Here is a 27698-nt window from a genome sequence, read left to right as displayed (position 1 = left end):
GCATTGCAGCCAACCCCACCTACCTGGGCAATGCACTGTTTGTACCATTTCCATCAGAAAAGTGGTACAGGAACATTAAAACCACCACAAAAAGACTCAGGCTATGTCCACATGGCGCCAAAGCCGGTTCAGATGTGAAAATGGTGGTGAAAACTAGGAAAAAGGCTTCACCATCTCCACGAAACCACTGTAGTACCTCTATTGTCTGTGGTACTGTGAGGACAGTGTAACAACACCACTAGAGGATATGACGTCAGTGTGATGAATGCATGCCAAAGACATCAACAATAAACACAGCAACAACAAAATGCACTGCTTTCACAACACAGTACTGCGCTACTGTACTATCAGCAGCGGGAGCAAGCAGATGCGCTACGTATTGTTCTAGCTCTGGAGTGTTACTCATTAATCATCATAGCGGCCCCACATCCTTGTAGTATCTACTACAGCAGTTTCATGGGGATGTTGAAGACTTTCTCCTAATTTTCGCCACCGTTTTCACATCTGAACCAGCTTCAGTGCCATGTGGACATGCCTCAGAGACAGCTTCTTCCCCAGAGCTGTGAAAGCAATAGCCCCCCTGCAGTTCAGCCTCCCCTTACAGTACACACACACATACACCCAACCCTCCACAGTCACACACTGAAGACCCCCCCCCCCCCCCACACACACACACACAGACCTCTATCCTTGCACTATGATGTACTTTATCCACCCTGTAAATATTACCGTCTAATGTGAATTCTCTCATTTTCTGTAAATATGGAGGTGTTCTTATTTATTTTCTATCTTTATCCAACTCAAAATTGTCATTATGCCTGCATAATGACAATTAAGATTTTGAAACTTGACTCTTCCTTCAGGATCAATAAAGTTGTTTGTATTCATATTTATATTTTTGTCTTTACAGTTGCTGATATTTTTAATCGTTGACATGTTTAGGTGTGTGTTTATATGTTTTTTTTTTTAGTTTTGTTTCTGCTCTGCTAAGTGCATATACCCAAATGATGTATTTCTGCAGTTACATGATAGATGTCTACATTGCTTGACATGTGACTGTATTGTAGGCTCTGGAAGTCAAATGTTTATGATTCACCTGGATTCCAATCAAACTCTGCCTCACAATCTACATGGCCAAAGTTAATACAACAGTCCTAAGCATTTATTTTGTCAAACAGCTTGAAAAAGGCTCAAGTTTTCTGCTATCTAAGTTTAAAGTAATCATGGAGAGCAGGCCAGCTGAGAAGAGTTGCTGCCTCTGGGACTAGATAAAACTTCACACTATTGTTGTAAAGTAACACAGGAAATATGACTCAATGTGAGCTTTTGTGAAGACGACTTTGCTGTGGGCCGTGGATTATAATCCCTCTCTTTAGGGATCAAAATTTTCACAGCCATTATTTCTGCAACTCAAATTGGATTTGAGGAATGTGTGCTGATCCAAACGCAACTGTGTGGGGTGTGAAAATGGCTTTAGCCTTATAAAGAAGGCAAATATGGAAACGGCAAACACTTCCAAACAAAAAGAGCATGACTTGTTCAAGGTGACAGCCACGAAGATAAGGAGGGATACAGAACGCACAACAGTTTACGTGATTACACAACACAGAACACCCACAAGCTTATCAACATGCATGTATCCAGTTATGACCAGATGTAGAAATATTTGGATTGAGAACAGGATCCTGTCATTGTTTTTGTATTGTTTAGTCATTTTACACAGAAGTTTTTAAAAGGATTTAAATAAATAACTTGATTTCCCTCTTAATCTTTATTTATGGTTACAGATTAATATGAAAGCAGTATTTTGATGAATGGAGTGTATTTAATGAGGAAAAAAACTTATTTAGGCAGAGGAGTTGACTAAATCTAGGTTAATACATTATAAATCTATTGTAATACAGAAGATAAGAGGAGAGAGGAAAGGGGAGAACAGGGAGGCATGACACTGCAAAGAATTATTTTTCTCCTAAAAAGAGATGTAGGAGGAGGGAAGCAGTGGAGGAGGACAAAGTAATTAGGTAGCTGGAGAGAGAAGAGAAGGAAAGAGGAAAATGCCCTGCCATCTTTCTGCCATGGTTTGATAGAGCATGACAGGCTGGGAAGTGAGGTATCATTAAAAGAAAAGTGAAAATTATGAAGGAAAATTACTTTGGCAAGGACCACACAGACACACACACACACACATGCACACATATACAAACACACACACACACATACAATACCTATACATTAGCCTGCAACGAGTGGGAAAAGGTGCAATGAAAGATAGCTGTGATTTATTCATTTATAGATGTATTTGCTCTCAGGATGTAAAACAGAGTAGAGAAATATTCATGAAGAGGACTAAGCTTGTGCTGTGGTTTGTAAGGAATGAGAAGTAAATTATGAGGGTTAGTCATGGAAAAAAAGGGAAAGCGGATTAGAGGAGATGTAACAGGTTATAATCACTTCTTTTTGAGAGATTTAATAATCTAAACAATGATAAGTTAGTCCATGATGAACCTGTTTATTGACCGCTTCTACTTTTACCTCAGATGTTTTAATCAAAACAAAAAATAAAACATGAAATGAACACTTTTTACCTATGATATAACCTTTTAAATGTAATGCCAGGTATATATATTGGTAAGCATGACAATAACTGTGCACAACCCTACACATGTAAACTGACTACATATTATTTTATGTAATATTTTTCCTTCAGGGTTTAAGAAAGTAGGCTTCCCATTTCTTTTTCATTAATTTCCCAAGTTGCTAATCTGCAGCGGTAAAGAAATAATAATAAAAAAAAGAAAACTGCAACAAATGAATGCTTGTTGGGCTGGTATTCAGAGGGGATGTACATCTTGGAATAAGGGATTAGATTCCCCAAAAATGTGAGAATGGTTTTCATTAACATCCAGCAGGTGTTGAGTTCACACAGAAGTTCTGAGTAATCTGAGCACATCAGACGTACCATGATTTTGTTTTTCTTTGAGAATTTTTAAAAAAAACTAAAGCAAATGAAAATTAAATGTTTCTGCCTGGTTGGGAAGCTGTAACAAAAAGAAGCAATCAGTCCAACTCATGGGGTCATTAGGGGATGCACAATATTGTATTTTTGGCCGATTTGTCGATATTTTGGAACTCATTTGGCAGTAAACTGGTAATGATACCGATATACCAACCATGAAATACAAAGGAAGGTTGAGCATGCTACATGTTTGAAGCCTTATACTGAAAATTTACTAAACATTTTATTAGTTATTTAAAGATTTGGTAAACTCAGCATGCCTTTTTGTGGTTAGAATAGGACGATTCTATGAATCTTCAGATCTTTCTTAAAAGTCAGGGGATGTAGCTCAGTGGTAGAGCGCATGCTTTGCATGTATGAGGTCCTGGGTTCAATCCCCAGCATCTCCAATATTTGTTTATTAAAGAGTTCTACATTCTGATTCTCTGTGCCAAAATACCATCCATGAAATACAAGGAAGTTTGAGCATGCTACAAACTGAAAATTTACCAAGCATTTTGTAGTTATCCAAAAATTTGGTGAACTCAGCATGCCTTTTTGTGGTCAGAGGAGGACGATTCTATGAATCTTCAGATCCATCTCAAAAGCAAGGGGATGTAGCTCAGTGGTAGAGCGCATGCTTCGCATGTATGAGGTCCTGGGTTCAATCCCCAGCATCTCCAGAATTATTCTGATTCCCGTCAGGACAAAGAAAATCTTGGAATAAACACCTCATACCAGGGATCCTAAGTCCTGGTCCTTGAGACCCAGTGTCTTTCAGATGTTTCCCTCTGCAACTGGGACCATCAACACAACACCAGATTCAGACTTGAAGTCAATGCTTGCATAAGTCTGCTAATAACCCATTGATTTGAAGCTTTTAAAACCTGCAGGACCTTGCCCCTCAAGGACCAGGACTGAGGATTCCTGCATTAAACCAATCTCAGTTAAATATGGAGTGTGAACTAACTGGTAGCAGTGAAATTAGAAACACTAATGACATGCTGTTTCTGCTTCCTGTCTGTACGGAGACTGAGGATTCCCTGTACAAAAGGACACATCATGAGTATCTCACCAGCATGGAGTTGTAGCTGAAATCAGGCAGTAGCTCTGAATGAGCACCAGTAAAAAGTAGATTTTTACTGTGCAACCTTGATGTGTTTCGTTTGGAGTGTGTTTGCTGCAGAATAATGATCAACTCCAAGTTAATGCCGGTCAGCAACAAAGAAGTGTTTTGATGTTAGACTGATGGCTGCATCGGTGAAGGATTTGTTCATTCTGAACCTGGATTTAGGTGATAAATAAATGTGGGTCAAATGAACGCTTTCACACAAAGTTGGTTTTTAAACAAAATAACTGACTTAACAAAGCTGAGAAGTGATGTGAATAAGACTAAATCCTTTTTATATAAGCATTTGTAAAAAAAAGAAAAAAAAGAAAAGAGCAAACAGATTTTGTCAGCTGTTGGAAAAGGATTTAAAGAAAGCTTTAAGAAGCACGAGCCATGTTGATTTTCACATAAGCACAGCTCATTTATTTGCATATGAATGTAAACACTATGTATGTTGAAGAGAAACCAAACTAATATACACAAAAGCTGCAAACAGGCACATAAAATCAAGAGATCCCAAAGCTTTTTTTAGTGTGTGGTATGCGCCAAGGTATACAATCAACTACTAACTACTGAGAAGCAAAAGAAAATAGGTTTGTAAATGAGTATAACTGAAATTTATTGCAGGAAGGGGCCAGCAAAGTGTCTACAGCAAATAAAATAGTGTTGAGGCTGGAAGCTACATACAGGGAGGTGGCAGCAGGGCAAATTGGTCCAGGACAACAATAGCAACGTTTACAGGAGAGTTTTAATTCCACAGAATAAAAATGGAATCCTCTTTAAAAAAAAGTCATGTATATGTTCATTCCACTTTAAATGAATTCTGGTCATTCTGCGCATCCTCGTTCCTTTGTCCTGTTGCGATGACACACGTATGGTAAACTAGCTCCCTTTTCCTCCTCAGCTGACCAAAGTGAACTAGTATGTTAGTGTTAAGCAGCTGCTTCAAAATTATAATCAAAATCAAAGCAAAACATTTTTCTTTTAAATTATGTGGTCTTCTATGTTGTAGACGAAAAGAAAAGAAAAAAAAGTGGTGTTTAAACCACAATTCGGAATTACTATTTCCATGTAAATGTGAAGGAGAATACTTTAATTCTGAAATATTTCATTTTGAATGATTAATTCTGAATTAAAAAACATCACGTAACCATTGCCAATGATGTAATGGTCAAAAAATAATGATCAACTTTGTCATCTGACTTAATCAGGGGTCAAATGTGGAGTTACATGGCTGAAGTAAATTTGAGTCCCATCTGGTCTATAATTGTCCAAAATGGTTGTTCAGATGTGCAGATTTAAACAGTTAGGGCAAGATGTCAATTAATACATCCCAACAGGTTGGCATCACGATGCTTGAACACTGTCCAATAAAATCCACAGTCTAAAGGAAATGTTACCTTCTCACTATAAACATATATATATACATGACTTTTAGGTAAAACTGTGGTCCCTCATTAATCACATGAGTTATGTTCTAAAAATAACCAGCAATAGGTAAAATCTGCGAAGTAGTCAGCTTTATGTTTTACAATTATTATAGATGTTTTAAGGCTGTAAAACCCCTCACTACATATTTTATATACTTTTCTCAGACAGGCATTATCATTTTCACAGGTTATCTCTTGTTTGAACACCCTCAAAGTTCAACCCTTTGTAGAAAAATAAGTCCAGTGTTACAGAATGAAAGCGCAGGAAGCAGAACACAATGTGCTGCAAAAAAAACCCCCAAAAAACAAAATTGCACTAAAAAAATCTGCAAAACAGCGAGGCCGTGAAAGGTGAACCACGTTACAGCAAGGGACCACTGTATGTCAGCTTGGTAGGTGTGAGGCTCCAAGTTCAAATGTGAGCATCTCTATTTCACTACTCAGATCACAAGGTATAGAATAGTAAAGCCTCCAATATACAGTTAATTATCCACATAGTCCCAGAACATGAGGAGTGACAGTATAAACTAAACTGCTGTTAGACTTTAGAGGAAATTTTCAGAACAATAAAATCCTATTTTCTCCTATTGTTTAGGTTTAAATAGGCCCAGAAAAAAGAGAAGCAGCTGAGAAACAAAGGCCACAGTAACAATAATTTATCACTACCACTACTTCAGACAGTCTTTGTGTGTTTTTTTGTGTGTGAGCATCACCATTTGTCACAGTGGGTGTCCTTCAGCACTAAAGTGACTTTGCAAAAATAACACATTTCACTTAAGTCTTTTTTTCTTGGCATCCTGCCTTGATCAAATCACAAGTCAGTTGGAGGCGATACATTACAATGAGATATGCAAAAAAAAAAAAAGAAAAAGATGAAAGACACTGGTCTGTGTGCAGCTAGTTTGATGTGCATATGTATTGTCTTTCTTATAAATGCACAACAATAACAGATGGAGGAAACTGGAGTACAATTAATATTTCTGTTGTCTGGAGGGAGGAAAATACAGTATGTAGGTAAGGCTGGCAGGAATGCCCTCATGAATGCAGAATTTATGGTGATTAGATTTATCTAACTTATTATCAGTTCCTTGTTTCAGCTACACACGTCCCCATTGTCTGTGATTTACTGTGCCACAGACTATCTAATCATTTAAGATAATTAGTACTTTAAAAATACCAGAGGCATTTATATTTGTGTGCTTTCATAAAAAAAACATCATTCATTTTTAATGTCCTCTTCCCTCCATGTTTAACTTTTTTTCATCATGTCACAGACTAAATACACACTGCCAACCGTCAAAACCAGTAGCAGTCCACAGCAGGAGGCCAGACTGTGTAACCTTTTCAAAGGGCACTTAAATTCCAGTCCCCTTGGGCCACTGTCCCGCAGGTTTTAGATGTTTTCCTTCTTCGACAAAAGAAGTCTTGAGCTTCTTTTTAAAAACACCAAAGTCTCTGCAGCCCTGAGGTTCTCTGGCAGGCTGTTCCACAGACGAGGGCTGTCATGATGGAACAAGGCCTCGCCAAAGCCGGGTCTGCGAGGGCTCATAATTTAAAAGGCAGTCAGATATATAAAAAGATCATTAAGAATTTCATATACTAAACTTTAAAATCAATCCTCAAATGCACAGGGAGTCAATGCAACGATTTTTAAAACTGGTGTAACGTTAGACACTTGACCACGTTTACGGTGTGGGGCAGATTGTTGACTGTTTCACTAAGCAGCTCTGCTGAGCTTTGAAGAGGAATCCCAAAACCACAATTTTGTCTCTTTCTGTCTTTTTCTGCATCTTCTCCCTGGTGTTTAATTGTACACTTACAGAACAAGATCGACAGGATTTTACATAGATGGAGGTTTAACAAAAACAGGATGCTTATCAAAATGTCGGCCTTCACACAATCAAACATACAACGCTTTGACTCTTAACTCCATTCTTCATTGCACTTTGTAATTATTTCTATCATTACATGCTACAATACAGTGGAAACTATGAAAAGTAAGCTATTCTACAAAAATGATTGCCAATAAAGAGTTTGAATATGTCTTCTACACCATGTTTTTGTTGCAATCATAAATATAACAGTAAAAATTTAGTTAGTTGGCTTTTGCAAGTCTCACTTGTCTCCTAAAAATTCTAGTTACCCCTCCCACTTCCTGTACTATACTGCATTTCATGGAGACACTTTTCCTTTTTCTCACATACAGACACAACTAAAATAAATAAAGTAATGCTAAATGATCCCCACAGAATCACGAATATTCCTAGAACCAAAACTGTGTTCAAATATTATAGTGAAGCAGTGTATAAGCTGCACATAACCTTTCGCAACCAAATGTGGATTAATGACAAAGGAAATGAAGCCGATAAGCAAAAAAGGCATTATAAAACAGAAGAATCTGCCCGGAAGATGTAGTTAATAATCTATCCTTATGAGTTACACCCTGGATCCTGATGTGCACACCCTGTGTGTACACACTGTCTGAAAAATGTATGAAGTTTGCATGTTCTCACCACACACTCTTCTTTTATAGATATTAGTTTGTCTGTAAGAGGTGTATGCATGTTTTTTTTGTGTATGCATCTTTCAAGCATCTGGCCCAAAGAGTTAAAACATTTAGTGTCTCTGGTTAAAGCTGTTGCTTTCAGACTTGCAATCCTGTTACACAGCAGACATAAACACATCCATCACATCTGTGAAGCTAACACAGAACAGACGATGTACACGTCAAGCCAGACAAATAGTAGCAGAACCACTAGCACCGTGTATGGAGATATCCTGATAACTACAACCCTGTTTTCTCCAGAACTGAAAGAACCATTTCCAGTGAAACATCTTGATATAAAACAAGAGAGGCCTGGTAGCAGCGCTGCTGTTGAAATGAATATGAGGGTGGATGCTGCAGTATAAACAAGCTTGCAAGACCATCATGTTTCTGGGAAATCAGGAATCCCAACAGCACCACTCCAGGAAAAAGGGTGTAGGCCCGAACACAGTCTTTATATCTATAACAGTATGCCTCCAGAGGTCTGCTATAAACATGTCTTTGAATCACTGTTTTTATTAGAAACTGGGGAGATACAGCAATAAGCAGCAAATTGATCTATGAATTTAGTATCTACCTATATTGCTGCTGCAGGAACACTTTTACTTGGATTCCTTAAGATTTTTTTTTAATAATGACATCTTTTTTTACGGTATAAACATGTGCATACATCTTTATTTCCTCTCGCCTTGCCAGTTTTACAGACACTAAATTGTTTTGCCACTCAGCATCAACTCTAAGGGGAGCAAGGTTTAATGTGGAGAACTGGGACAAAACAGAGATTATGTAAAAACTGTGGAGAAGAGACAAGGATAACAAGTTTTCAGGCATATATGTTATATAACTGATAAAACTGTGTCAGATGCAGATAACTATTTATCACCACAAAATAAATATTTCACATAGTGCTTAAAAGTATTCTAAATGAATGCTTCTTCTCTCCCCAAGTTTGCTCTAATTTTCTTTTCCTCTGTATATTTTCCTTTTCTCGCTTTCCACTTGTCTCCTTTTCTCCTCCTTCAATCCAATCATATCCTAATGGGACGTCTTTCTAATTCAGACCGCACCACTTGAAGCTCTGTGCAATTACAAACTATTATATATGATTATGAAATTACGTGACAGGCTTGGAAAATATTTGGGCTGTGGTGAAGTCTACAAAGTGTTGCATGTGGATTGAATTTAGATGTACTAAAATTAAAAAAAAAAAAGTTGAAACAATGCAGTGACCTAAATAGGAAGATGATTATGAATGCAAAAGATAAAAGCATGTGGAAAGTAGCTTAGGAAATAGATAGCAGACCACCATAATGACTATTTATCAGTGCTCTTTTATGCCTTTTTACATAAAGTGATATTTTCTGTTCATAGTACAGTTACCCAGTAGAAACAGTGTGTATAAACAACATGTCTAAGCAATGCGGTTCTGGTTGTGTTCTTCTTTGTGTGTATTTTTATCTTCCATACCTTCAGTCTGAGTGTCCTCAGGTGAGGGAGAGTCCTGTCCCCAGTCACCTGCACCACAGATCTGTACAACCAGGAGCCGCCTCAGTGACACCAGGTCAGCATCTTTGAGCCCTGTCTCCAGCTGACGAACAACTCTGTGCCCCAGCTGGCTGGTCACCACGGTAACCTTGGAGGAGCAAGAGGGGGGAATTTGTTTGAAGGACAAAAATAAATCTAAATTTTGTGAGAGCAGCACAAGATATGGTGGAAAAAGTAAGGCAAAGAAAGAAAGAAAGGCAGGGAAATAAATATATAAGTTTTATCTTCACTTGGAAATAATGACCGAGGCCTCACGCCTACTGAACAATTGTCCACATTTTATGATGTGCTAGTTTCTGGAATTTGAAGCAGGCATTCTTGGTCAAAAGGAAAATTGAACTCATCGTGGACGAAGACACAAACTCAGTAGTCATAATAACTGAGAATCACTCTCATGAAATTCAACATTACAGTTAAAATATGTCCGTTTTGTCGCTTCCACCAAACCGCTTTGTCGACGCTGCCGTCATGATTCATCTATGTGTTATGTGTCTAACTGCTGTGTGTGTGTGGTTCAGCCAGCTCAGTGAGTGTGTGAGCGTGAGTGAACGTGCACGCGGAGGGAAACGCCCATCGGGAGTGAAGAGAGCGGAGAAGTGGTGTAAAAAGTATGAACGAGGTCTTGTAATAAAGCCGTTTCTCAGCGCAAATGCTGCCTTCCTTTCCTTGTTTTTCACCCCGTTAACAAATGTAGAGAGGAGTTAACCCCGAAGCAAATGCTACTTCGGTTCTGGAGAAGAGGGATCTCTCCGGTGTCTTCCGACCACGGTCAGAAGAGGAAAGAAATGTCGTGCATTTTTAATGTCGAACTATCAGTCCTTGAACATTTTCGTCTCGTCAACGAAATCTCACAAACATCTTGTCATCGGAGAGCATTTTTTAGCTCGTCAACGTCTCGTTATCGTCATAAAAAATGTTCGTCAACGAAATAAATTCGTCATCGTTGACGAAAACAACACTGGCGTGCCTACAATTCTCAATATCAGATTGTAGCTCTGGAATTCAAACTTGACCTGAAATCCAATCGTGCGGTGATTGTTTTCGGTGCCAAAATGTATCCTAGCATCAGCCAAAAAATGGGGATGTAGCTCAGTGGTAGAGCGCATGCTTCGCATGTATGAGGTCCTGGGTTCAATCCCCAGCATCTCCAGCTGTTGTGACTTGTTCAATATTATTTAAATAATTGAGATCCTTTGTATGTAGAAATTGTTAAACAAGTATATGAACACACACACATACTTCAAGAGGATGGGGTGGACAACTCTCTGACCAAATCAGCACATGTTTTGCAAACATAAAAATAGATCTACAAGAAGTAAACAACTAAACCAGAGGGGATGTATTAATGCAGTGACAAAGCATAAAGAACCTGCTCAAAATAAAGTAAGCAAAGTAATAAAGGATTTTTCAGCCTCACTGGAACAATAAAGATGCACACTTAAGTCATATTGTTAACTGCTGTATAAAGTTTTTATATCCTTCAAGATGGGAGGAGAAAGCCCCCTACCTAGCACTTTTATATTGTACTTTGGGAGTAACGTTACAGTAACATTATCATCATAAAAACAATAAAAATTAAAGCAAGATTACAGTGTGAGATCAGTAAAGCCTCACACCTTTCATGTAAATCAGACATACAAACGAGAGCTACACATAGACACAGACAGCAACACTTAATTACTTAATTTGATAGCAATGTTTTCTATAACTAAGCAAATTGTGATCTTTAAAATAAAGATTGCTGGTAAAATGACAAATGTTTGTACTAATCCATCATTTTTAATAAAGATGCTTTCATGCCAATGACAACATCTTCAGATAAGAACTAAAACCTGATAATGTGAAGACCTGAAATTAGTTTTCTGTGAATTTAAATACCTAATGGGAGGAAAAAGATAAATTAATGTCAGGATGTTGTTTAGCAGACCATTAAATTGCATTAACATTTGCAGTAATTGATGATTGTATTCAGATTATTAATGTGTTCTGGTTTGTTTCCAACTCTGATGCCAAAAGCAGAATCTGCAGCTGCATGAATACTTGCACCATGTAAATGAATAAAAACATGTATCAATGGATTAACCGGATGCACACAACTGCTGTGTTTCTACACACTGTCTGCTAATAGGTCTGTTCATATCTGCTGCTGGGAACAGTAGGTCTCAATGTAATCATCTGTCAAAAGCCTCCCGAAACAGCTGACTAGATCTGAGAAATCCTCATCAACTAATCACAGTCTGGAGGCAAGAGGACATGTTGCTCAGATCTAACAAGAAGGGTAGTGACAGTCTCAGCTGGCTTTACAACATTTAAATTTAACCAACTAGATGCTTTCAGAAGTTGGATTTAAATGTTTAACAAAAAATGTTAAACATGTGGCTCAAGTTTGAATTCAGGACTTTCAGGCTACAGTTGTCTCTGAATTTCATCAGATGAGTAATTCAATTTAATGTTTTCCATCCAAGTGGTAGCTATGATCCTTTAACATTGTCCATAATTTACTTTTAATGCAACAATATTAATGCTCTCTATTAATAAATGGAAACAAGTTAGTTATATTTTTTGTATGGCATTAACAAAACTTCATCAGGAAACAGGTTTTAATGTTTGTCTGAATAAGTAACAGATTATTGGATATTCCAGTAGGCGAGCAGAGGAAGCTACTTAAGCTTTTCTGATGTCCATTTTACAACTCGTTATAGTCAGATGATGATTTGATGGCTACTAAGTGAAGCCCACTTACTGCAATAGAAATGCAGATTAGCTTCTTTTAAGTGGACTATTGAAGAGTCCTCAGTTACCAAAATGAAGTGTTTAAAAAAAGCTGAGAAATGTTTAGATTTAGATGAATGAATGAATGAATAACAGAGCTACTACAATTGCTGCTGCCACCTAGCGGCGCATTCTAGAATGATGTGAGGTAACCTAGATGTGAGGTAATCTGATTGACTTTGATGTTTAAATGATGAGGCATGTTTCATTCTTGTTTAGTTCTTCTCTCTGGGTGACATCAGGGGATGTGGCTCAGTGGTAGAGCGCATGCTTTGCGTGTATGAGGTCCTGGGTTCAATCCCCAGCATCTCCAGATGTTTTCCCGCATTAGAGGCACATTGCTTCATGAGCAGAACATGCAATTAATAGCTGAAAAGTATGTTGTGGAAATTTCGTAGCTAGTGTAATCAATTCAGCTGTTTGTTAATCTATCTAAATATAGGTTTTGGACTAAAAACAGATCTACAAGATGTAAGCAATCAAAACTAGAGGAAATGTATCTCTGTGGTGTAATCCAGGCACTGCAAAAATAAAAATTCTGGATCTAATTCCAAGCATCTTTGAGCTCTTAAGGGGTTAAAACAACTGTACAGACCTGACTTTTAAGATTCTGGTCTCAAGCGAATCCATCTCCAGGCCCAAGGCTATGTGTTTGTGGCTGGCTAAGCATCTTGGGCTGGTTCCACAGCAGGGAAGTGGCGTGAGCATGACGTGTATTTTGCTCATCTGCTGCGTCATGGGTGGTTGTTTGTAGTCACACTAACAACTTTTCTGTTGCGAGGCTGCTGCAGCACAACAATTGTCTGTACTGTTTTCAGCCCAGAATGCCTCTGGTAACGATCATAAATACAAAGTTTTGTTTGGCTGATATGACTCCAGAAGTGAACACATGAGCGCTCACAGTCAGTTACTGAAATGAACTGAAAATCCTTCATTATCATTGTCAATCACCATCATAGCTGGTAAGATTTAAACACAGACTGAACTGTGGCTGAGATTTGCTTCTCATGTATTACATTGTTAATAAGGGAGCATATTACCAAAATCTTGATAAAACCATCACATTCTAGAAACACAACTTTCCAGGCATAAAGGAATGATTATATTGGCATTAACAGGGGGATTTTAGATATGATGACAGTCAATAACAGTGTTTCCTAGAGAGGATTGTTATTACGCTTTTCCCAATCTTCTCACCTTTATTTTAGAAAATTTAAATTTTATAACTGGCTCCTCTCTGTCGATAACCAGTGGTAGATAAATGGCTAACCAAATCAATTATTTTAAAAACTCCAGTTTCCAATGAGCTGTAACTTGAATTGTGTTGACTTGTTTTTACAGACATTAGTTTTTTTTCTTCCTCCTTAGTTGACATGGGAAGTCTATATGTGCTCACCTCCACAGATGCATTATTACAAGCTTTGTTGCCAGCACTGGTGTGTCTGATGTACTGTTTAAACTGCTGCAGACTGTCCAGCACTGCCTGTCGCAACACATCAGCTCCTTTAGATGTTCCTCTAATACAGCCTTCACCTGGAATAGACCTCAGCTCTTCAACACAGGAATGCAGTCTGGCCAAGTTACCACGAACTTGCTATAAACAGAAAGTGAAAGGTTGTGTAACAAATGGGAAAAAATAAACAATAGAGGAGAGAGAACGTTTTTTCCGTTGAATCTGGAAATATGTGACCTTTATTTCTCTTACCACAAATGGCAGAAGACACTCTTGCTGCATGCTGATGGCATACAGGCTAAGTAGTGGTATCCTGCAGGGTCCATCGAGACTACAGGCCAGCGACAGGAAGTTGTCAAGTGCATCACAAAGCACTGTGCAAGTCTCTGACCACCAGGGTGGTAATGCCTCAACAATGAGAGCTCTGGCTGGTTGTTGTGGGAACGAGGAAGACCAAAAAACCAAACTTCCAGAAGTGGAGGAACCTGGGAGCCTCTTTCTGTTGTCCATGGAGTACTAGTGAATGGAGAATACATGAAGCTTATAAAGACAAAAGAAAATACATTATCTATAGTCCCGATCATCAAGCAAGCGCCATGGTAAACAGAACATGATAAATGAGAGAATAAGAACTAATTTAAGTGATGACAATTTGGCCACATGAGGTATAATTTACAAACCAGGGTAACATATTTTCTTCAATTTGCTTGATTATTGAGTTTAGCTAAGATTATAGGATGAAAAAAATGTTTAATCTTTGTGACAGTGATGCATCACAGAAGATGAAGTTTAGGAATCCCCACAGGCCAACCCCCCAAACAGCATGAATCACTTAATCTGAAACCCTGTCATTAGGGAATGTACAGATTATTATCTGTGAAAAGCTACCATTATATGTCCATGCACCATGTCACAGTGAACAAGAACAGACAAGCCAGCAGTGATTATTCTTTTAATAATGTCATCATATAGGTGTTGGTGGTGTTTTGGTGTTTTTGTTTTATTTCTAAAGTTGCTTAAGTGATCAGTTATATGGGAAGACCAGAAATGTACATACAAGAGACTAAAACATGACAGTGAGTACATTTAAATCATAAAATAGCATTTTTATTTTATTTTTTTAAATGTTATCCTGTTTTTTATATTATCAAAATTTAAATGTGTTTGAGTTTGACACTGTTGGTTAGATGAAATATGCAACTTTAAGATGAAATATGTAAAATCAGGATGTTTAACTATCTATCCTTGGCATTACTTACCATAATTTACTATTTAAAGCTGCATAGCCATTAACCCCATAATGAACCTGTTCCCAGGATATTAGCACTACAGTTACTACGAGGACTCACCAAGGGGAATTTTTAATTTAAGTGATGAATAAATCTACAGGTTCATGTAATTATTTTGACATAAATCTGCCTAACATAATTTGTTTGTCATAGAGGTCAAACACAAATAAACACATACAGTATTCACAATAATCTTGGCCTGCTGTTAACCACAACTAAAACTAACAACTAAGACTAACTAACACTTTATCCAAACTAAGAACAGAAGCAGACATAACACCATAACCCACTGAAAACACATGAATGTTTGGGCTTGATTGTACCTGGACAGTAAACATTTGTCAGTGCTTATCATTCTCTATAACAGACTGAGCTCGAGAATCTGTCTTTCATTCAATTCTCCTGTTCAGAGTCAAACTAACCTCATCTACCAGATAAAACATCTTTCACCTTCACACCTTTCCCTTGCATCATCTCTTTGACTTCTCTTTGAACACAGAGAAGTAAATTTAATTACATTCAGTGGAGCAGTGGATGTACTGTAGCTTTAGTTTGGCACACCTGTATTGGTTTGTTGTCTGAACAAGTTAATTTCTTCAGTGGGATTACAGTAATAAAACTCACAGATTATGGCACTAAATCTTATACTGTGAATTTTCCACAACATTACAGAGAAATCTGTTTCTCTTCAGCCATGACCCTATCTGTAGCATAAAACATAATCATTATGATAATGCCTAATGCCTAATTAGTGTTAGTTAAGAACAAATTCTTTAGATAAAACTATAGATAGAGACTACAAATAAATAGCATCAGACTAGATTATTGTCTACTCTGCCATTTTTATTCCTACTGTAGCTTAACTTAGCTAACATAAGTTGTCTATTAGCCAACATAAGCTAGCTCTTACCTTGTCTTTAAACTGCCTCTGCTGAAATGTATAAATGCTATAAGCACAAACAAACAACAAAGAAAGTAAAAAAGGATTTCAACAACAAAACAAACAAACAAACAAACAAACACACACACACACACACACAAAACTTAGATGTTAACTAAACCCTAACATCTCACTAACTAGAAAGCTAACGCTTACTAGAGCTAACAGTAAGCTAGCTATCTATCTGGCAGCATATGGTGGCCCAGTAGAGTCAGGACCACAAATCAGGCTGAAACACTGTGTCCACAGGTTAAAATAAAATAAAATAAAATAAAAATAATTTTTATTAGTAAATATGCAGTTGTGTGCATAAATTGTGAGATAGTTTCATTTTAATTGCCTGTTTTGTATGTATGAACAAGTGTTCATGACAATATAACACATTATATGTATTACTATTTAAGGAAAATTGTTTTTTTTATCCCCATATACCTAACAATTTATTATTAGTATTTAGTCTTAACCATGTATGTCTTGTGCCTAACCCAAACCAACCACAACAAACAGTGAAGTTGAAAAGTTAACAGTGTTTAGACAGTATGAGACCACCTGATGTCTGACCCTTTGACTAGATTGGAAAGATTAGTCTTTTTTTAAACCTCTGCTTTTATTTAGCCAGTTTCCATGTGTTAATTCCCTTTAATATTACAGGCAGGGACACACTGAGATAGTGATATCTACATTTGGCCTGCTTGATTGATGTTCCTTCAAGTAGTCAGGACTTGTGTTTATGCGGGAAAGACATTCACCTTCCAAGCCATTGTAGTGCAGTCAAAATGTAAAACGAGACAGGGTTGGAAGAGTGAACTGAATATTTTTTTGCTGAATGTTTGTGTGAACTAATGTAATTTGTAATGGACGTGGTGCCCTCTCAAGCTCTTTCTTTCTCTGTGTGTCTCATGCTCTCACACATGCATACTAACACACACACTATAGTGTACTGCTAAACTCCTAGACACCACTAACACAATATGTTCCTTGTAAGGATATGTATGAAATTGTCATGATGATATGTGGAATCTGCACATCTGTCTTTTGGTGATAAGTTGAGAAGTATATGTTTTTTTGTGACAGAAAAATAACTTCTGCTAACGTTTAGCATCTGTCAGAACCATTTACTGATGGATTTTTACCCAATTTTTTGCTCGAAAGCATGCTATAAATGTGTGTGTGTATCCTCCGTATGTGTGGTGATGGCTTCTTGAGCATTCTAGCAATTCTTCATCATGTGTCCTTGTCTGGATTTCATCTTCCTTTTTCCTCATTTGAAGTTTTCATGTCTCCATCTGCGCCCCATCAGTTTTCTGTCATCCATACTTATCCCTCCTCATCTATGTCATGTCTGTCTGTGTTTAAAGCTCTAATCTTATGTTTTGCATGTTGCGCATATGATTCCATGAAGGATGCATTGCTTTCACTATGCAGCTCTTCACTAAAACAGACATTGGAGCATTTAGTCTCAAATATAAGGCCCATGTAAAGGGATTAGGTGCTTTGATATGATTGGAGCACAGACACACTCTTACAATGATGCACTTGCACACATAAATGCATACGTGGATGTGCTTCTTTATTTAGTTGTGACAAACACACAGTTCTAGGTCAATTGGAGCTTTAAGAATGCACTAATCCGCCATGGATTTTGATTGACTTCGGGGAACTGGTGGAAACTTTGCTCAGTGGGTTTATAACTTATTTTGTACAGTATTTATTTATTTGGTCCTTTTACGCTTTTTTTTTTTTTTCTTTTTTTTTACTGTGATGATGTGTTGCTTGTAAAATCTGCTGCCTTAAGAAGTTTTTGTTAACAGTATATAACAAAAAATGCATCACAAAGTGTTTAAATAAATGGAAAAAAAGAAAAAGAAACGTAAAGCCCATCTGTACCCATGAAGTCCCCCCATGTGGAAGCTACAACATAGTGTGTATGTAGTCATTTTGAAGTTGCGCAATTTAAGCTAAGAAAATTATAATATCATTTGGCCCCTGTTTGCTTTTAATCTGGCTGTATCCCGCTTCCTCCTGTCCAGATTTATGATGTCTGTCTCACTTCAGTGACGTAAAAGTCTGATGAAATGCGACATGGCCGTCGGACTGAGGTCACTTTGAAAAACATCAAATATGTATCTGATTTAAAGCCACATATGAAAGTGGTACATGTCTAACAACATGTTTACCATGTTATGTTAAAACCACACCGTATCTCTCAAATAAACAGCAGGAGAGGGAGGTGTTCACAATTTGGAATCAATCATATAAAAATTGTATATGTATTTAGATTAAATTGTCATGTCCAAAAGGGGCAGATTAAATGTTTTTTTTTTTTTTCAAATTTACTTATTTCTGATAATTTTCATTCTTGCTTTTGAAGTCTCTGTTTTCTTTGATCTTTTTTTTGTTGAATTGTATGAAAAATAAATTAAATAAATTAAAATTAAATAAATAAAAACCATAAAAAGATGGAAAAGGACTTATATAAAGCACAGATGCCATTTAGGCTACACAAGGGGAAAATGTGATGGTTTGTTATTGTGTTGTAATTCTACAGAAACATGAGGCTCTTCTAAATTAAATAATAAAATATTATCTCTCCTAGTAGCTCTTATGAGAGTCATGGCAACATTTTTAAGAACTAGTTACCTTATTTTTTATCATTGGATTTTACTCAGTAGCACAAATAAGGACAAATTATAATACTTTTTTTACCACATGAAAACCATTTTAAAGCCAATCCAATCCTATTTTCAGAGGATCTGTTTGGGTCGCAGTGTAATTCTAATTTTTATGCGAACTGCAGCTGTAGAAAGTGTATGTGTGTGCAGACATGTATTTGTGTATTTGTGTGTGCATTTTCAGCTTAGCGATGGAAAGCATTAATTCTTTGAGAGTCTTACTAATCTGGGTGGGAAAATGAGTTCGCTGCTGAGCACAAACTTGTTTACTGTGGCTATGCACTTACTTCTGCTACGGAGCACAGTGGAGAACAAAGCCGAAGCAGTGGTCAGTTAACACATTTACTGCTCTTAACTTGAAGGAAATGCTTCGGATGCAAACCCTTTATGACTTAATGGTTTGTCGAGAGCTTTGCCTAATGCCATGAAGCTTTGTTTAACTAAAGAATCTCTAAGTGGTAGGAGGTGGTTTCTGTCTGTGTTGATATAAAGCAACACGGATGTGTTATTAACAATATTTTTTTTTATCACCATGAGACCTTATCTGTTCATTATGACCCAGTAACGTCTTTTTGCCTGCAACTAAATACTGCTCTTTTGGCTGCAGGCATCAGCACATTTCCTGGAACTTTACATAACCCCAAGGTTTTAAGACTAATGGTAGAATAAGCAGTGGCTGCACTGAGGTCAGAGAACTCAAACATCAGACTTTTTAAGAACAGAAGCTGCTGCTACAGAAATGCAGAAACAATTTAAGCTGTTTTGTTGCCCTATTACTTTAACTTGCTTGGTGAGCATTGACTCTAAGAGGCCAAATAATCTGTTTGCAAAGTTTTAAAGAGATTTATGGCATTTGATTAAGCAAATGTTATAGCATTTGTGTGTATTCAGTGTATTAAATGATGAAAGAGATGATGGAGCACTTAATTCTGCAGCTGTCCACTTGCTTATTCGACATATAACTAAGACAATTCAGGTGCTGCCAAATGTAATCATCCATTACATATCAATCATAAATCTGATTTAATTTAGAAAATCTGGGAACAGTCCTCCCCTCTAATGAGATTATAGATGTGCTGCAGCCAGTTTTTTTCTCTCTCTTAGGCAAATACAGGAAAAGATAAGGTTTATTCTACTACCTTGATTTTTTCCCAGTTTCTAACATCAGCAACACTGGTTTCCTTTGTTTACCAAACAAAGAACACTCCTGATAGCCTTGTGATGTCAGCCTCATCAGTGAGGCAGTGTTCATAATGTAAAGGGGTAACATGAGTCTCTGGAGGGCAAACTCCTGAGAGACACCTCGTCAGCATGGATGACTCATGTTTGAGTGAACTTAAATCTCTGGATTAATGGTGTGAGCTGCATGACGTAATTCTGTTCAGTTTATCCTCCATCCTCCTCATGGCCTCGTTAAAATGTGAATTATAACTTCGGCATATGGACTAAAAAGGCAATTTGATGGCTTTTAGAGAAATAACTGGGATTATAACATGATCAAATTGCTTTTACGTCAATACTTAACCATTTACCTGTTGACTTCTAGGTCAAAAACAAGTGGAATATTATTGAAGAGACTGGAATCAAAGTTGGAGTCTTGTAATTGATAAGTAGATGTAAGAATGGACAGATTTTTTCTCTTTTAGACAAAACCTTATTGTTTTTTTCTTAAATACACATGTAAAAAATCTTAGCATGTGGAAAAATCAGCACAATCATGGCTGATTCCTTAATTGTGAATCTAGGAAACAATGGACAATGGTCTTCTTTGTGTCTTATTTTGCCATATGTGTGATGCTGATATGTAAGGAACAACCCCCCCTTCAACTGGGACAGTATAGACAATATGACTCTGTACAGTAACAGCAACAGCACTGGTCCCATCCAATCAGCCTATGTGACTTGTCACTCTTCAACAATCCATTCTGTTGTTGCTCTTTACTCTCGTTCAATGTTCAGAAAAGGAACAAGCTTCAGGACAGATTATGGATTAGGACAGCTGTACTGATGCGTCATGTTAATGCTTTGAAGCAAGAGGATCTTTGTTTTTCTTTTAAAAGGTAATTCAGTGATTTCATAGCCAGTAGTAAAGGATTTATTCACATAAATAATTATGTGACTAAAAGCAATCAATCAATGGCCTTGTTGACTTCAGGCGTATATAGATAAAGGACCTGCAACAAGACGATTTAGCAGCTAGCATGAAGGGAATATTTCATGAAGATCATAAGAAAATGTTTTATCTTTCTCAACACATTTTATTTTTACTCTCACTTCTGTATCCGTATATGAGGTAAAAAAGAAAGGGATGACAAAGGAGACGAGTACATCATGGTAGTAATGTCCCCACTGTCCCTTTGTGCTTCCCCCAGCTTGTCGTCTACCCCCAGGCTAGATAATGTCCATGTATACATGCCTGTTTATTTATATATAGACCCCTGCATAGACTTCAATCCAGGTTACAAAAGATTAATAAGTTAATCGTAGATCTTTTTCTTGTGTAATCAGAAGCCACAAGTTAAAGATTTGTTTCCTGTCGTTCTTTTTTTTTTAAATAATGCCTGAAACTGGCAAAGTACATTTAGGTGATACAAACTGCATCTATATGTGAGAATAACAGTGTCTCTCATAAAGCTTAACCTTTTAGGCTATAAAATGATATGTTATTGTGCATGTGTTATAAAGTGTCAATACAGTCCTTGTGGAAACAAAGCAATTCCCTCAGCCACTCTTGCATTGTTTCCTATTATTCTATCCTGATCCTTTATATCCTGATAGATCCTGCTATGCATTGAGAGAGAGAGAGAGAGAGAGAGAGAGAGAGAGAGAGAGAGAGAGAGAGAGAGAGATAGAAAACTTTTCTAATTTGATTAATTTAAAAACAGCAGATGTTTAAAGATGAACATGAATGGCTGCTAATTTCTGTAGAAATTCAGGGACAGCTAATTGGAGTAAAGCTGTAGCCAGCCATGCAACCGTTACTCCAAACCATTCATTATAGAGAAAACTGTGGTGAGTGACAAGTTCCCCGTCAATTAATTTTACAAACAGGTTGAAACATGAAAGAAAACTGTTTTTTGCAACAGTGAAACATTAAGATTGTTGAGGTTTGTGTTTTTGCTCCTCCTTCCTCCTAGCACTCCTGAGTGGCTGATTATTGGACACAGGTGCTCCTCATTTGGCTCCAGCATCAAGACCTGGGATTGCTCTTCATTCAGCGCCAGTTTGTCTGCTTACCAGCAGTAAATTATGGCCACCTAACAAGTGAGTTCTTTTCCCCCTGTCTTGATTTGATTTTGTCTGTTTTTGTCCCTCTCAGTTCAGTTTAAGCCGACTGCATGACCTTTTGTTCCCTGGATTCAGCCTCTGGAGTTTCTGCATGTTGGAAGATCCCCAGCAACTCCGCATTGCCACAGTTTTTCTGAACTTGATTACATTTCTTTGTTATTAAAACTATTTTTGCTTTTCATTCATCTATTCGTTTCTGTGAGGTTCCTGCCATCCACACTTATCCTTAACAGAGATAAATTGTTGAATTTTCATGAACTTAATATTAGTAATGAAATAAGGAGAAGTACTCTAAAATGAAAAAGGGAAACTGATAAACTTGCATAGAGGAAACCACACGCAACATCCTCATACAGGGTGATTTTACTGCATGGTTGTGCTTTGAAAGGATAATCTAAATTTTGTCGGAGCTGCTCCTCATGTGCTAAAAAGATTATATAAACGTAAAGAAACTAGACTTTAAAATGACGCTGTAATCCTGGTGCCAGTCTCCTCAAGGCTGATGATATGACTCTAAAATTATTTCTGTTGCTGATAATTCTTCATGGTCTTGTTTGAAGGTTTTGAAGCCGAATGACATGTTTTCCTCCCGTCTCCCACCTTCCTGGATAATTGCCTTGTATGACTCAACTGTGGGCACTGCACATGTTGCACATTTCAGGTTTAATGGAACATTCACTAGCAAGGAGGTTTACTGGTTTAATGAAAGGAATGGATGAAACAATGGAGAGATTTGAAAGTTATCTGGTTTATCTGGGGTATTTATTTTTTATGATGTGATTTTATTTATTGTGGTATATTGATTTTGTGTGCAGCTCTATCTTTGTTGTGAAATGGGCTACATAAATGAAGTGATTGATTGATTGATTCGGTGTCTCAGATGGAAGAAGGACGCTCAGTATGGGGGTTCTGTGCAAGGATGTCGGTGACCCAAGCCGACTTAGGACCCCTCCCACATGGTACCTGGAATAAACAAGAAACAAAGGAACGATTTAAAGAAGGACAAGAAAAGGTCAACGTAGGGTAAAGGTTGAGAGGTGAGAAGATGACGGGTTGATGGGTTAAGATGAGAGGAGGATAGATGAAGAAAGGGTAGGTAGGAAAGACTAATGGATAGGGAGAAAGGTTGAAAGGATGAGGGAGAGAATAAGGAATGAATGGATGATGAAGGAAAGAAGGGGTGAATGGATGAGCGAGGGAGGGATAGATACATATTGGGGAGCGAAGGATGGATGGAAGAAGGGATAAACAGATGAGAGGGAAGAAGGAATGAATGGATGAGTGGGGAAGGTAAGGACAGATGACTGGGTGATGGAGGCAGGAAGAAATGAAGGAGGAGGAAGAAAGATGGGTGAGAAGGGGGAGGATGGATGAAGCAAGGAAGGATGGTTGGGTGAAAGAATGGAAATGGATGAGTAAATATGGGAGGGCGAGGATGGAGGAATAGATGAAGGAGGGAAAGATGAATGAGGATGAATGAGGACAGTGATAAAGAAGGGTGGGGTTAAAAGATGGAGACAAATACTGTTGAGTGAGTGGACCAGGAGATCAGAGGTGTGACTGCTACTAAACCAAACTTAACAGGTTAATTAATTTCTAACTGATAGTTTCAATACAAAAATACTTCAAATTCATGAAAGGACCGGCCATTTTTATTATGGTCAACATGCTCTCATGGCTGTTTTACTTCATTTAAAAGCATTTTAAGCTTTCCATGTGTGATTTTACAGCATTAGGATATATAGTGGCTAAATTTAGTGTAAATGTACAAGGCTGGTATTATCCTTTCTCACTACATGTTCTGGACTAAGACAAAAAAAATGCAAAGCCATTAAGATTTTTGATCAGGCTGTAATGTTATATGTTAGAATGTTGAAGCATCCTGCTCACACTTGTAATGTTTATCTTCTGAATGAAAAACGAATATCTTTACTTTCGCCGGGTGTGGTGGGAAGCTGCCATGGTAAGTTGCTTTGTTTTGTTACAGGCCTGTTACACATGGATTCTCTAAATTTTCTCTTTTAAGCAATTAAGGCAATTTTTCTGTTTTGTTCGTGCTATACAACACACATCTTCCATGAGTACATCTGGGTTTGAGTTACCCACAGAGCCTTACAATGAATGAGGATGTGGGGTAGTTGATCTTTGGCAGGATCATTACCCATTCCTTCATTCTCCCTTGATCCTTCCAGCCAGCTTTCATTTCCACCCCCATCCTCTGCTCCTTCCCTTCATTTTAAAGTGCTCATCTCAGACAAGGTGCTCAGTCAATTCTCCTGGTGTGACAGGTTTTCACCCTAATCCTCTGACCTGTTGTCATGGAAATTGGGGCTCTCTAAATAGGAGCCCTCACATTCAGCCCCCTTCACACAAATGATGAATTTTGAGTTTTGTGCCTGTCACACTGTATGTGTGCGAGAGAGGCCAGCAGGCAGATTTCTGCAGTTAATCACTCTGTCATTTCTTTACAGGGTAAAATGGAAAGGGACAAAGAAGAAGAAAAGGCTGAGGTGAATGGAGACTGGAGAGTAGAAAATCTGTGCTGTGGTTGATTTTTCAATGCTGCATTGAATTCATTGCATTTGCTGACAAGGCTACTGAGTTTGCCTAATTGCTTTTGGCTCAGAATTGATCAAACCACAAAGAAAAACTAGGTTAGGCGCTTCAAAATAGATAGAGCTGACTGCCTTCGTTTCATTGGGCTGATTGTTATGAATGACTGACTATGTTATATTATTTTTCTTCGGCTTGTCATAATCCTAACTTTTCTGCAATGGTTTTACTACATGAAATATATTCAAATACATTTATTCCTCTATTTTGACTTGTCCATATCTTAAATTTAAAGTTGTTGCCACATAGGCATTAAACCTGCTTATATGCGTATATTTGCACACATTTGATATCAACTTTTGGAGCAAGCACTACTAGTTGCATTTGTATTTTTAAATTTAACAGCCAAGTCTCACAAATATATAAAAAGTGCCTTCGAGATGAGGATTTGTTGTGAATTATGGTAGCTAATGCTAAAGTTAGCAGACCTAGAGTATGGTTACCTGTGATGTCTATTTGTAAAAATAAACACAAATAGACTGAATTAAATAAACCTGCAAGGGTAATAATACACTTTTATTTCTAATCTAAACCAGTTCTTTCTTGGGGAATGCTGAATTGAATTGTACTCCAACTAGGTTCTTTTATGGGGTATTCCATGGTATCACAAAATCTTGCAACTTTTACTTCCTTCATATAATCACTTCCTGTTAAGCTTATTGAACCAATCAAACTGTGATGATATTAGTGAACAGAAATGTGTGTAAGTTTGTATTTTATTTATCAGTTTATGGTTGCACAGCATACATTTAAATAGAAATGCAGCTATTATACTTATTATTGTATGTGGCTGTCATATAACTGAGATATTTTATGCTTACAGTGAATTCTATCATAGTTCATGCCTGCCACAAGCAAAGAAAATCTTAGTTTGTTTTTCAATCAAACTCTAAGAAATCATAGCTCTGATATGAAAGCATGTTATGAATACTCCCATCATTTTGCAACGTGGTAAACTATTGGATAACTGTCAGATTATTTCTACGTATAAGCTATCAAAGCTCCCAAAATCATTAATCTTAGTGTCTACATGTTATTGTTTAGATGCAGGCAGTCTTTAATTGCAACAAAGATAATTGCATCTCACTCCAGACGTCACACATTCCCAATATGAGGCATAAATCATGACTAATTCAAATTACACATCATCAGATAGCTTGTTTCTCTCACTAACCTTCAGTTATTTGAGTAAAGCTCCATTTTTCATGTTCATGTTGCTCTTGATTAACAGAGTATGAAGTACGTCTTAATGGACTACATTATGTCGTGCAGTCACCACTGTTAATTAAGCGTTTAGAGGTTCAGAAGGTCTGTTGCCATAGAAACCAAAAAATGAATGGACTAAATCACTTGATTGGACTCGTAGTTGTTCCACTCATTAATAGAGTTATAATAGGGCTCTTTGTCTTAATTACAGAAACATTAAAAGATTGAACATGTGTTTGAGTGTGTGTGGGTGGGTAGATGTGGAACCCATGATTTTCAGATAAATGGGAAGAGGCTACTTTTGAACTCTTGTTTTTTTTATGTTCTCAGTCATTGCTCTCTGATTTAAGTAACAAAACGTGGAGTTAGTGATTCTATTCTTGGTCAGTAACATCTGTGACGGGATTATAACTCAGCAAAGATACAGGACCCACACAACAGATTTAGTAGTTTTAAAGTTGAGGATTTGATGGCCTGAAGCCCAAGTCTGCAGCAGCAAAGGTCTCTTTTTTGCAGGTCAAAAATACCATGTAAACACAGCAAATTGAAGAAGAGTATTTTGAACACTGTGGTGTGAATTTGTTCATGCATATTTAATGTCTCGTCCCCATATTTAATTGTCCCTCTGCATTTACCAGAATACCATTTTATCTTTCCTGATGAGTCATGCTCGCGCTCCATTAAACTCAGTCCTCCCTAATGCAGTGCAAACTGTCTTGCAGCTGTGTATTACCACCCCTGTCATATGATGTTGTTTTCATGTGGACAGCCTTTGATATCTGTCAAGTGGAGACAGAGATCTAATCATATTTCAATGAGTCCTGTGTTCCTCCAAACCTCATGAAACATCATCTGTTCTGCCAGAAGCTTCTCTTGCCTGAAAAGAGACTGAAGAAATCATATGACACACGTGTGGGGAAACTTAGAACTTGATTAAGAGAAGAAAAAGGGATTTTTTTCCATTTTATGTATCTATCTAACAGATGTAGCTCATGCCATATTTCCTGTTCATTGTCAATGAATTGTTTTACAACAGGTTGCATCCTGCCTGTCATTTAGTCTATTAGTGCTAATGGATGAGTCAAGTCTCTTTGCTTGTCACAAGTTAGTATTAAACACAGAGACTAAAGAAATCAGCTAGCAGGTTTACGTAAAATAAATAGGGTATCAGAATAGAAAAAATTGCATCATATATGCTGCAGAAGTTTGAACTTCTCAGTTTGGTTTATCTGGAAAGCATTAGCAATTAGCATTAGCAGTAAATGAGCACAAAATAAAAAAGTAACTGTATTTTCTAGTAAATTTAATGTCTTTCAGCAGATCCATCTTCATGCACAACTGTGTTTTCAAAGTTCAGTTTCTGACATATACATGCACAAAGTCAAAGCAGTTGTTCTGAAACCACAACTTATGTCCACCTGTACATGCGTGTCTGCACTCAGGGTTTGTGGGATTGTTTTCCCACACACCCTACAGGCAATTTGATTTCTCTGCAGCTTTTGATAAATAAGCTTTTATCCGATTTAGCTTTTAATTTAGCTTCGTGATTCTTTTTTTAGTTGAGTAAATAATTTGCACTATAAATGTATGCAACTTTTGCTAAGAAGTGTGGTGGATGGTTATATAAATGCCAAAACAAATTATCTTTGCAGCCAAGTTGAGATAATTTTGATGAAGAAATAATTAAACTATGATATATGCTAAATTATATGTTTTTATTATTTCCACTTTGGGGATTAAAAAAGTATTTGTAATTTAAGTTCCTTTAATTTCACAACCAATGTATTTCATTCTACTCTAAACCAGCTAAAATTAGCATAAGTTCCTATAAGTTTGAGC

General features: G+C 37.3%; 1 protein-coding gene, 1 long non-coding RNA gene and 4 other non-coding genes across 8 annotated transcripts in view; 5 read left to right on the top strand and 1 right to left on the bottom strand.

Moving 5' to 3' along the window:
• The window catches only part of LOC121639382 (meiosis 1 associated protein), a 32398-nt gene extending 16109 nt beyond the window's left edge, over positions 1 to 16289 (bottom strand). For 2 of the 3 annotated variants that reach the window (XM_041984572.1, XM_041984574.1), the window contains exons 1-5: positions 16051 to 16289; positions 15572 to 15627; positions 14104 to 14367; positions 13795 to 13992; positions 9549 to 9714 (exon numbers count right to left, since the gene is read on the bottom strand). In XM_041984572.1, the coding sequence (XP_041840506.1) occupies positions 9549 to 9714; positions 13795 to 13992; positions 14104 to 14367; positions 15572 to 15583 (640 nt within the window). In that variant the 5' untranslated portion in view covers positions 15584 to 15627; positions 16051 to 16289. The remainder of the gene's footprint in view (positions 1 to 9548; positions 9715 to 13794; positions 13993 to 14103; positions 14368 to 15571; positions 15628 to 16050) is intronic. The other variant, XM_041984573.1, reaches the window with a different exon arrangement.
• LOC121639383 lies at positions 111 to 24551 on the top strand. Its single transcript, XR_006010146.1, has 3 exons — positions 111 to 189; positions 23889 to 23896; positions 24540 to 24551. It is a non-coding gene; the product is annotated as an uncharacterized LOC121639383 (long non-coding RNA).
• trnaa-ugc lies at positions 3334 to 3405 on the top strand. The gene has a single exon. It is a non-coding gene; the product is annotated as a tRNA-Ala (tRNA).
• Positions 3607 to 3678, top strand: trnaa-cgc. The gene has a single exon. It is a non-coding gene; the product is annotated as a tRNA-Ala (tRNA).
• On the top strand, positions 10705 to 10776 carry trnaa-cgc. The gene has a single exon. It is a non-coding gene; the product is annotated as a tRNA-Ala (tRNA).
• trnaa-ugc lies at positions 12640 to 12711 on the top strand. Its single transcript has one exon. It is a non-coding gene; the product is annotated as a tRNA-Ala (tRNA).
• Positions 24552 to 27698: the final 3147 nt, after the last annotated feature.

The sequence above is a fragment of the Melanotaenia boesemani genome, chromosome 5 (genome assembly GCF_017639745.1).
Source record: "Melanotaenia boesemani isolate fMelBoe1 chromosome 5, fMelBoe1.pri, whole genome shotgun sequence".
Classification (NCBI taxonomy): domain Eukaryota; kingdom Metazoa; phylum Chordata; class Actinopteri; order Atheriniformes; family Melanotaeniidae; genus Melanotaenia; species Melanotaenia boesemani.
This window is presented reverse-complemented; position numbering and strand designations above follow the sequence as displayed.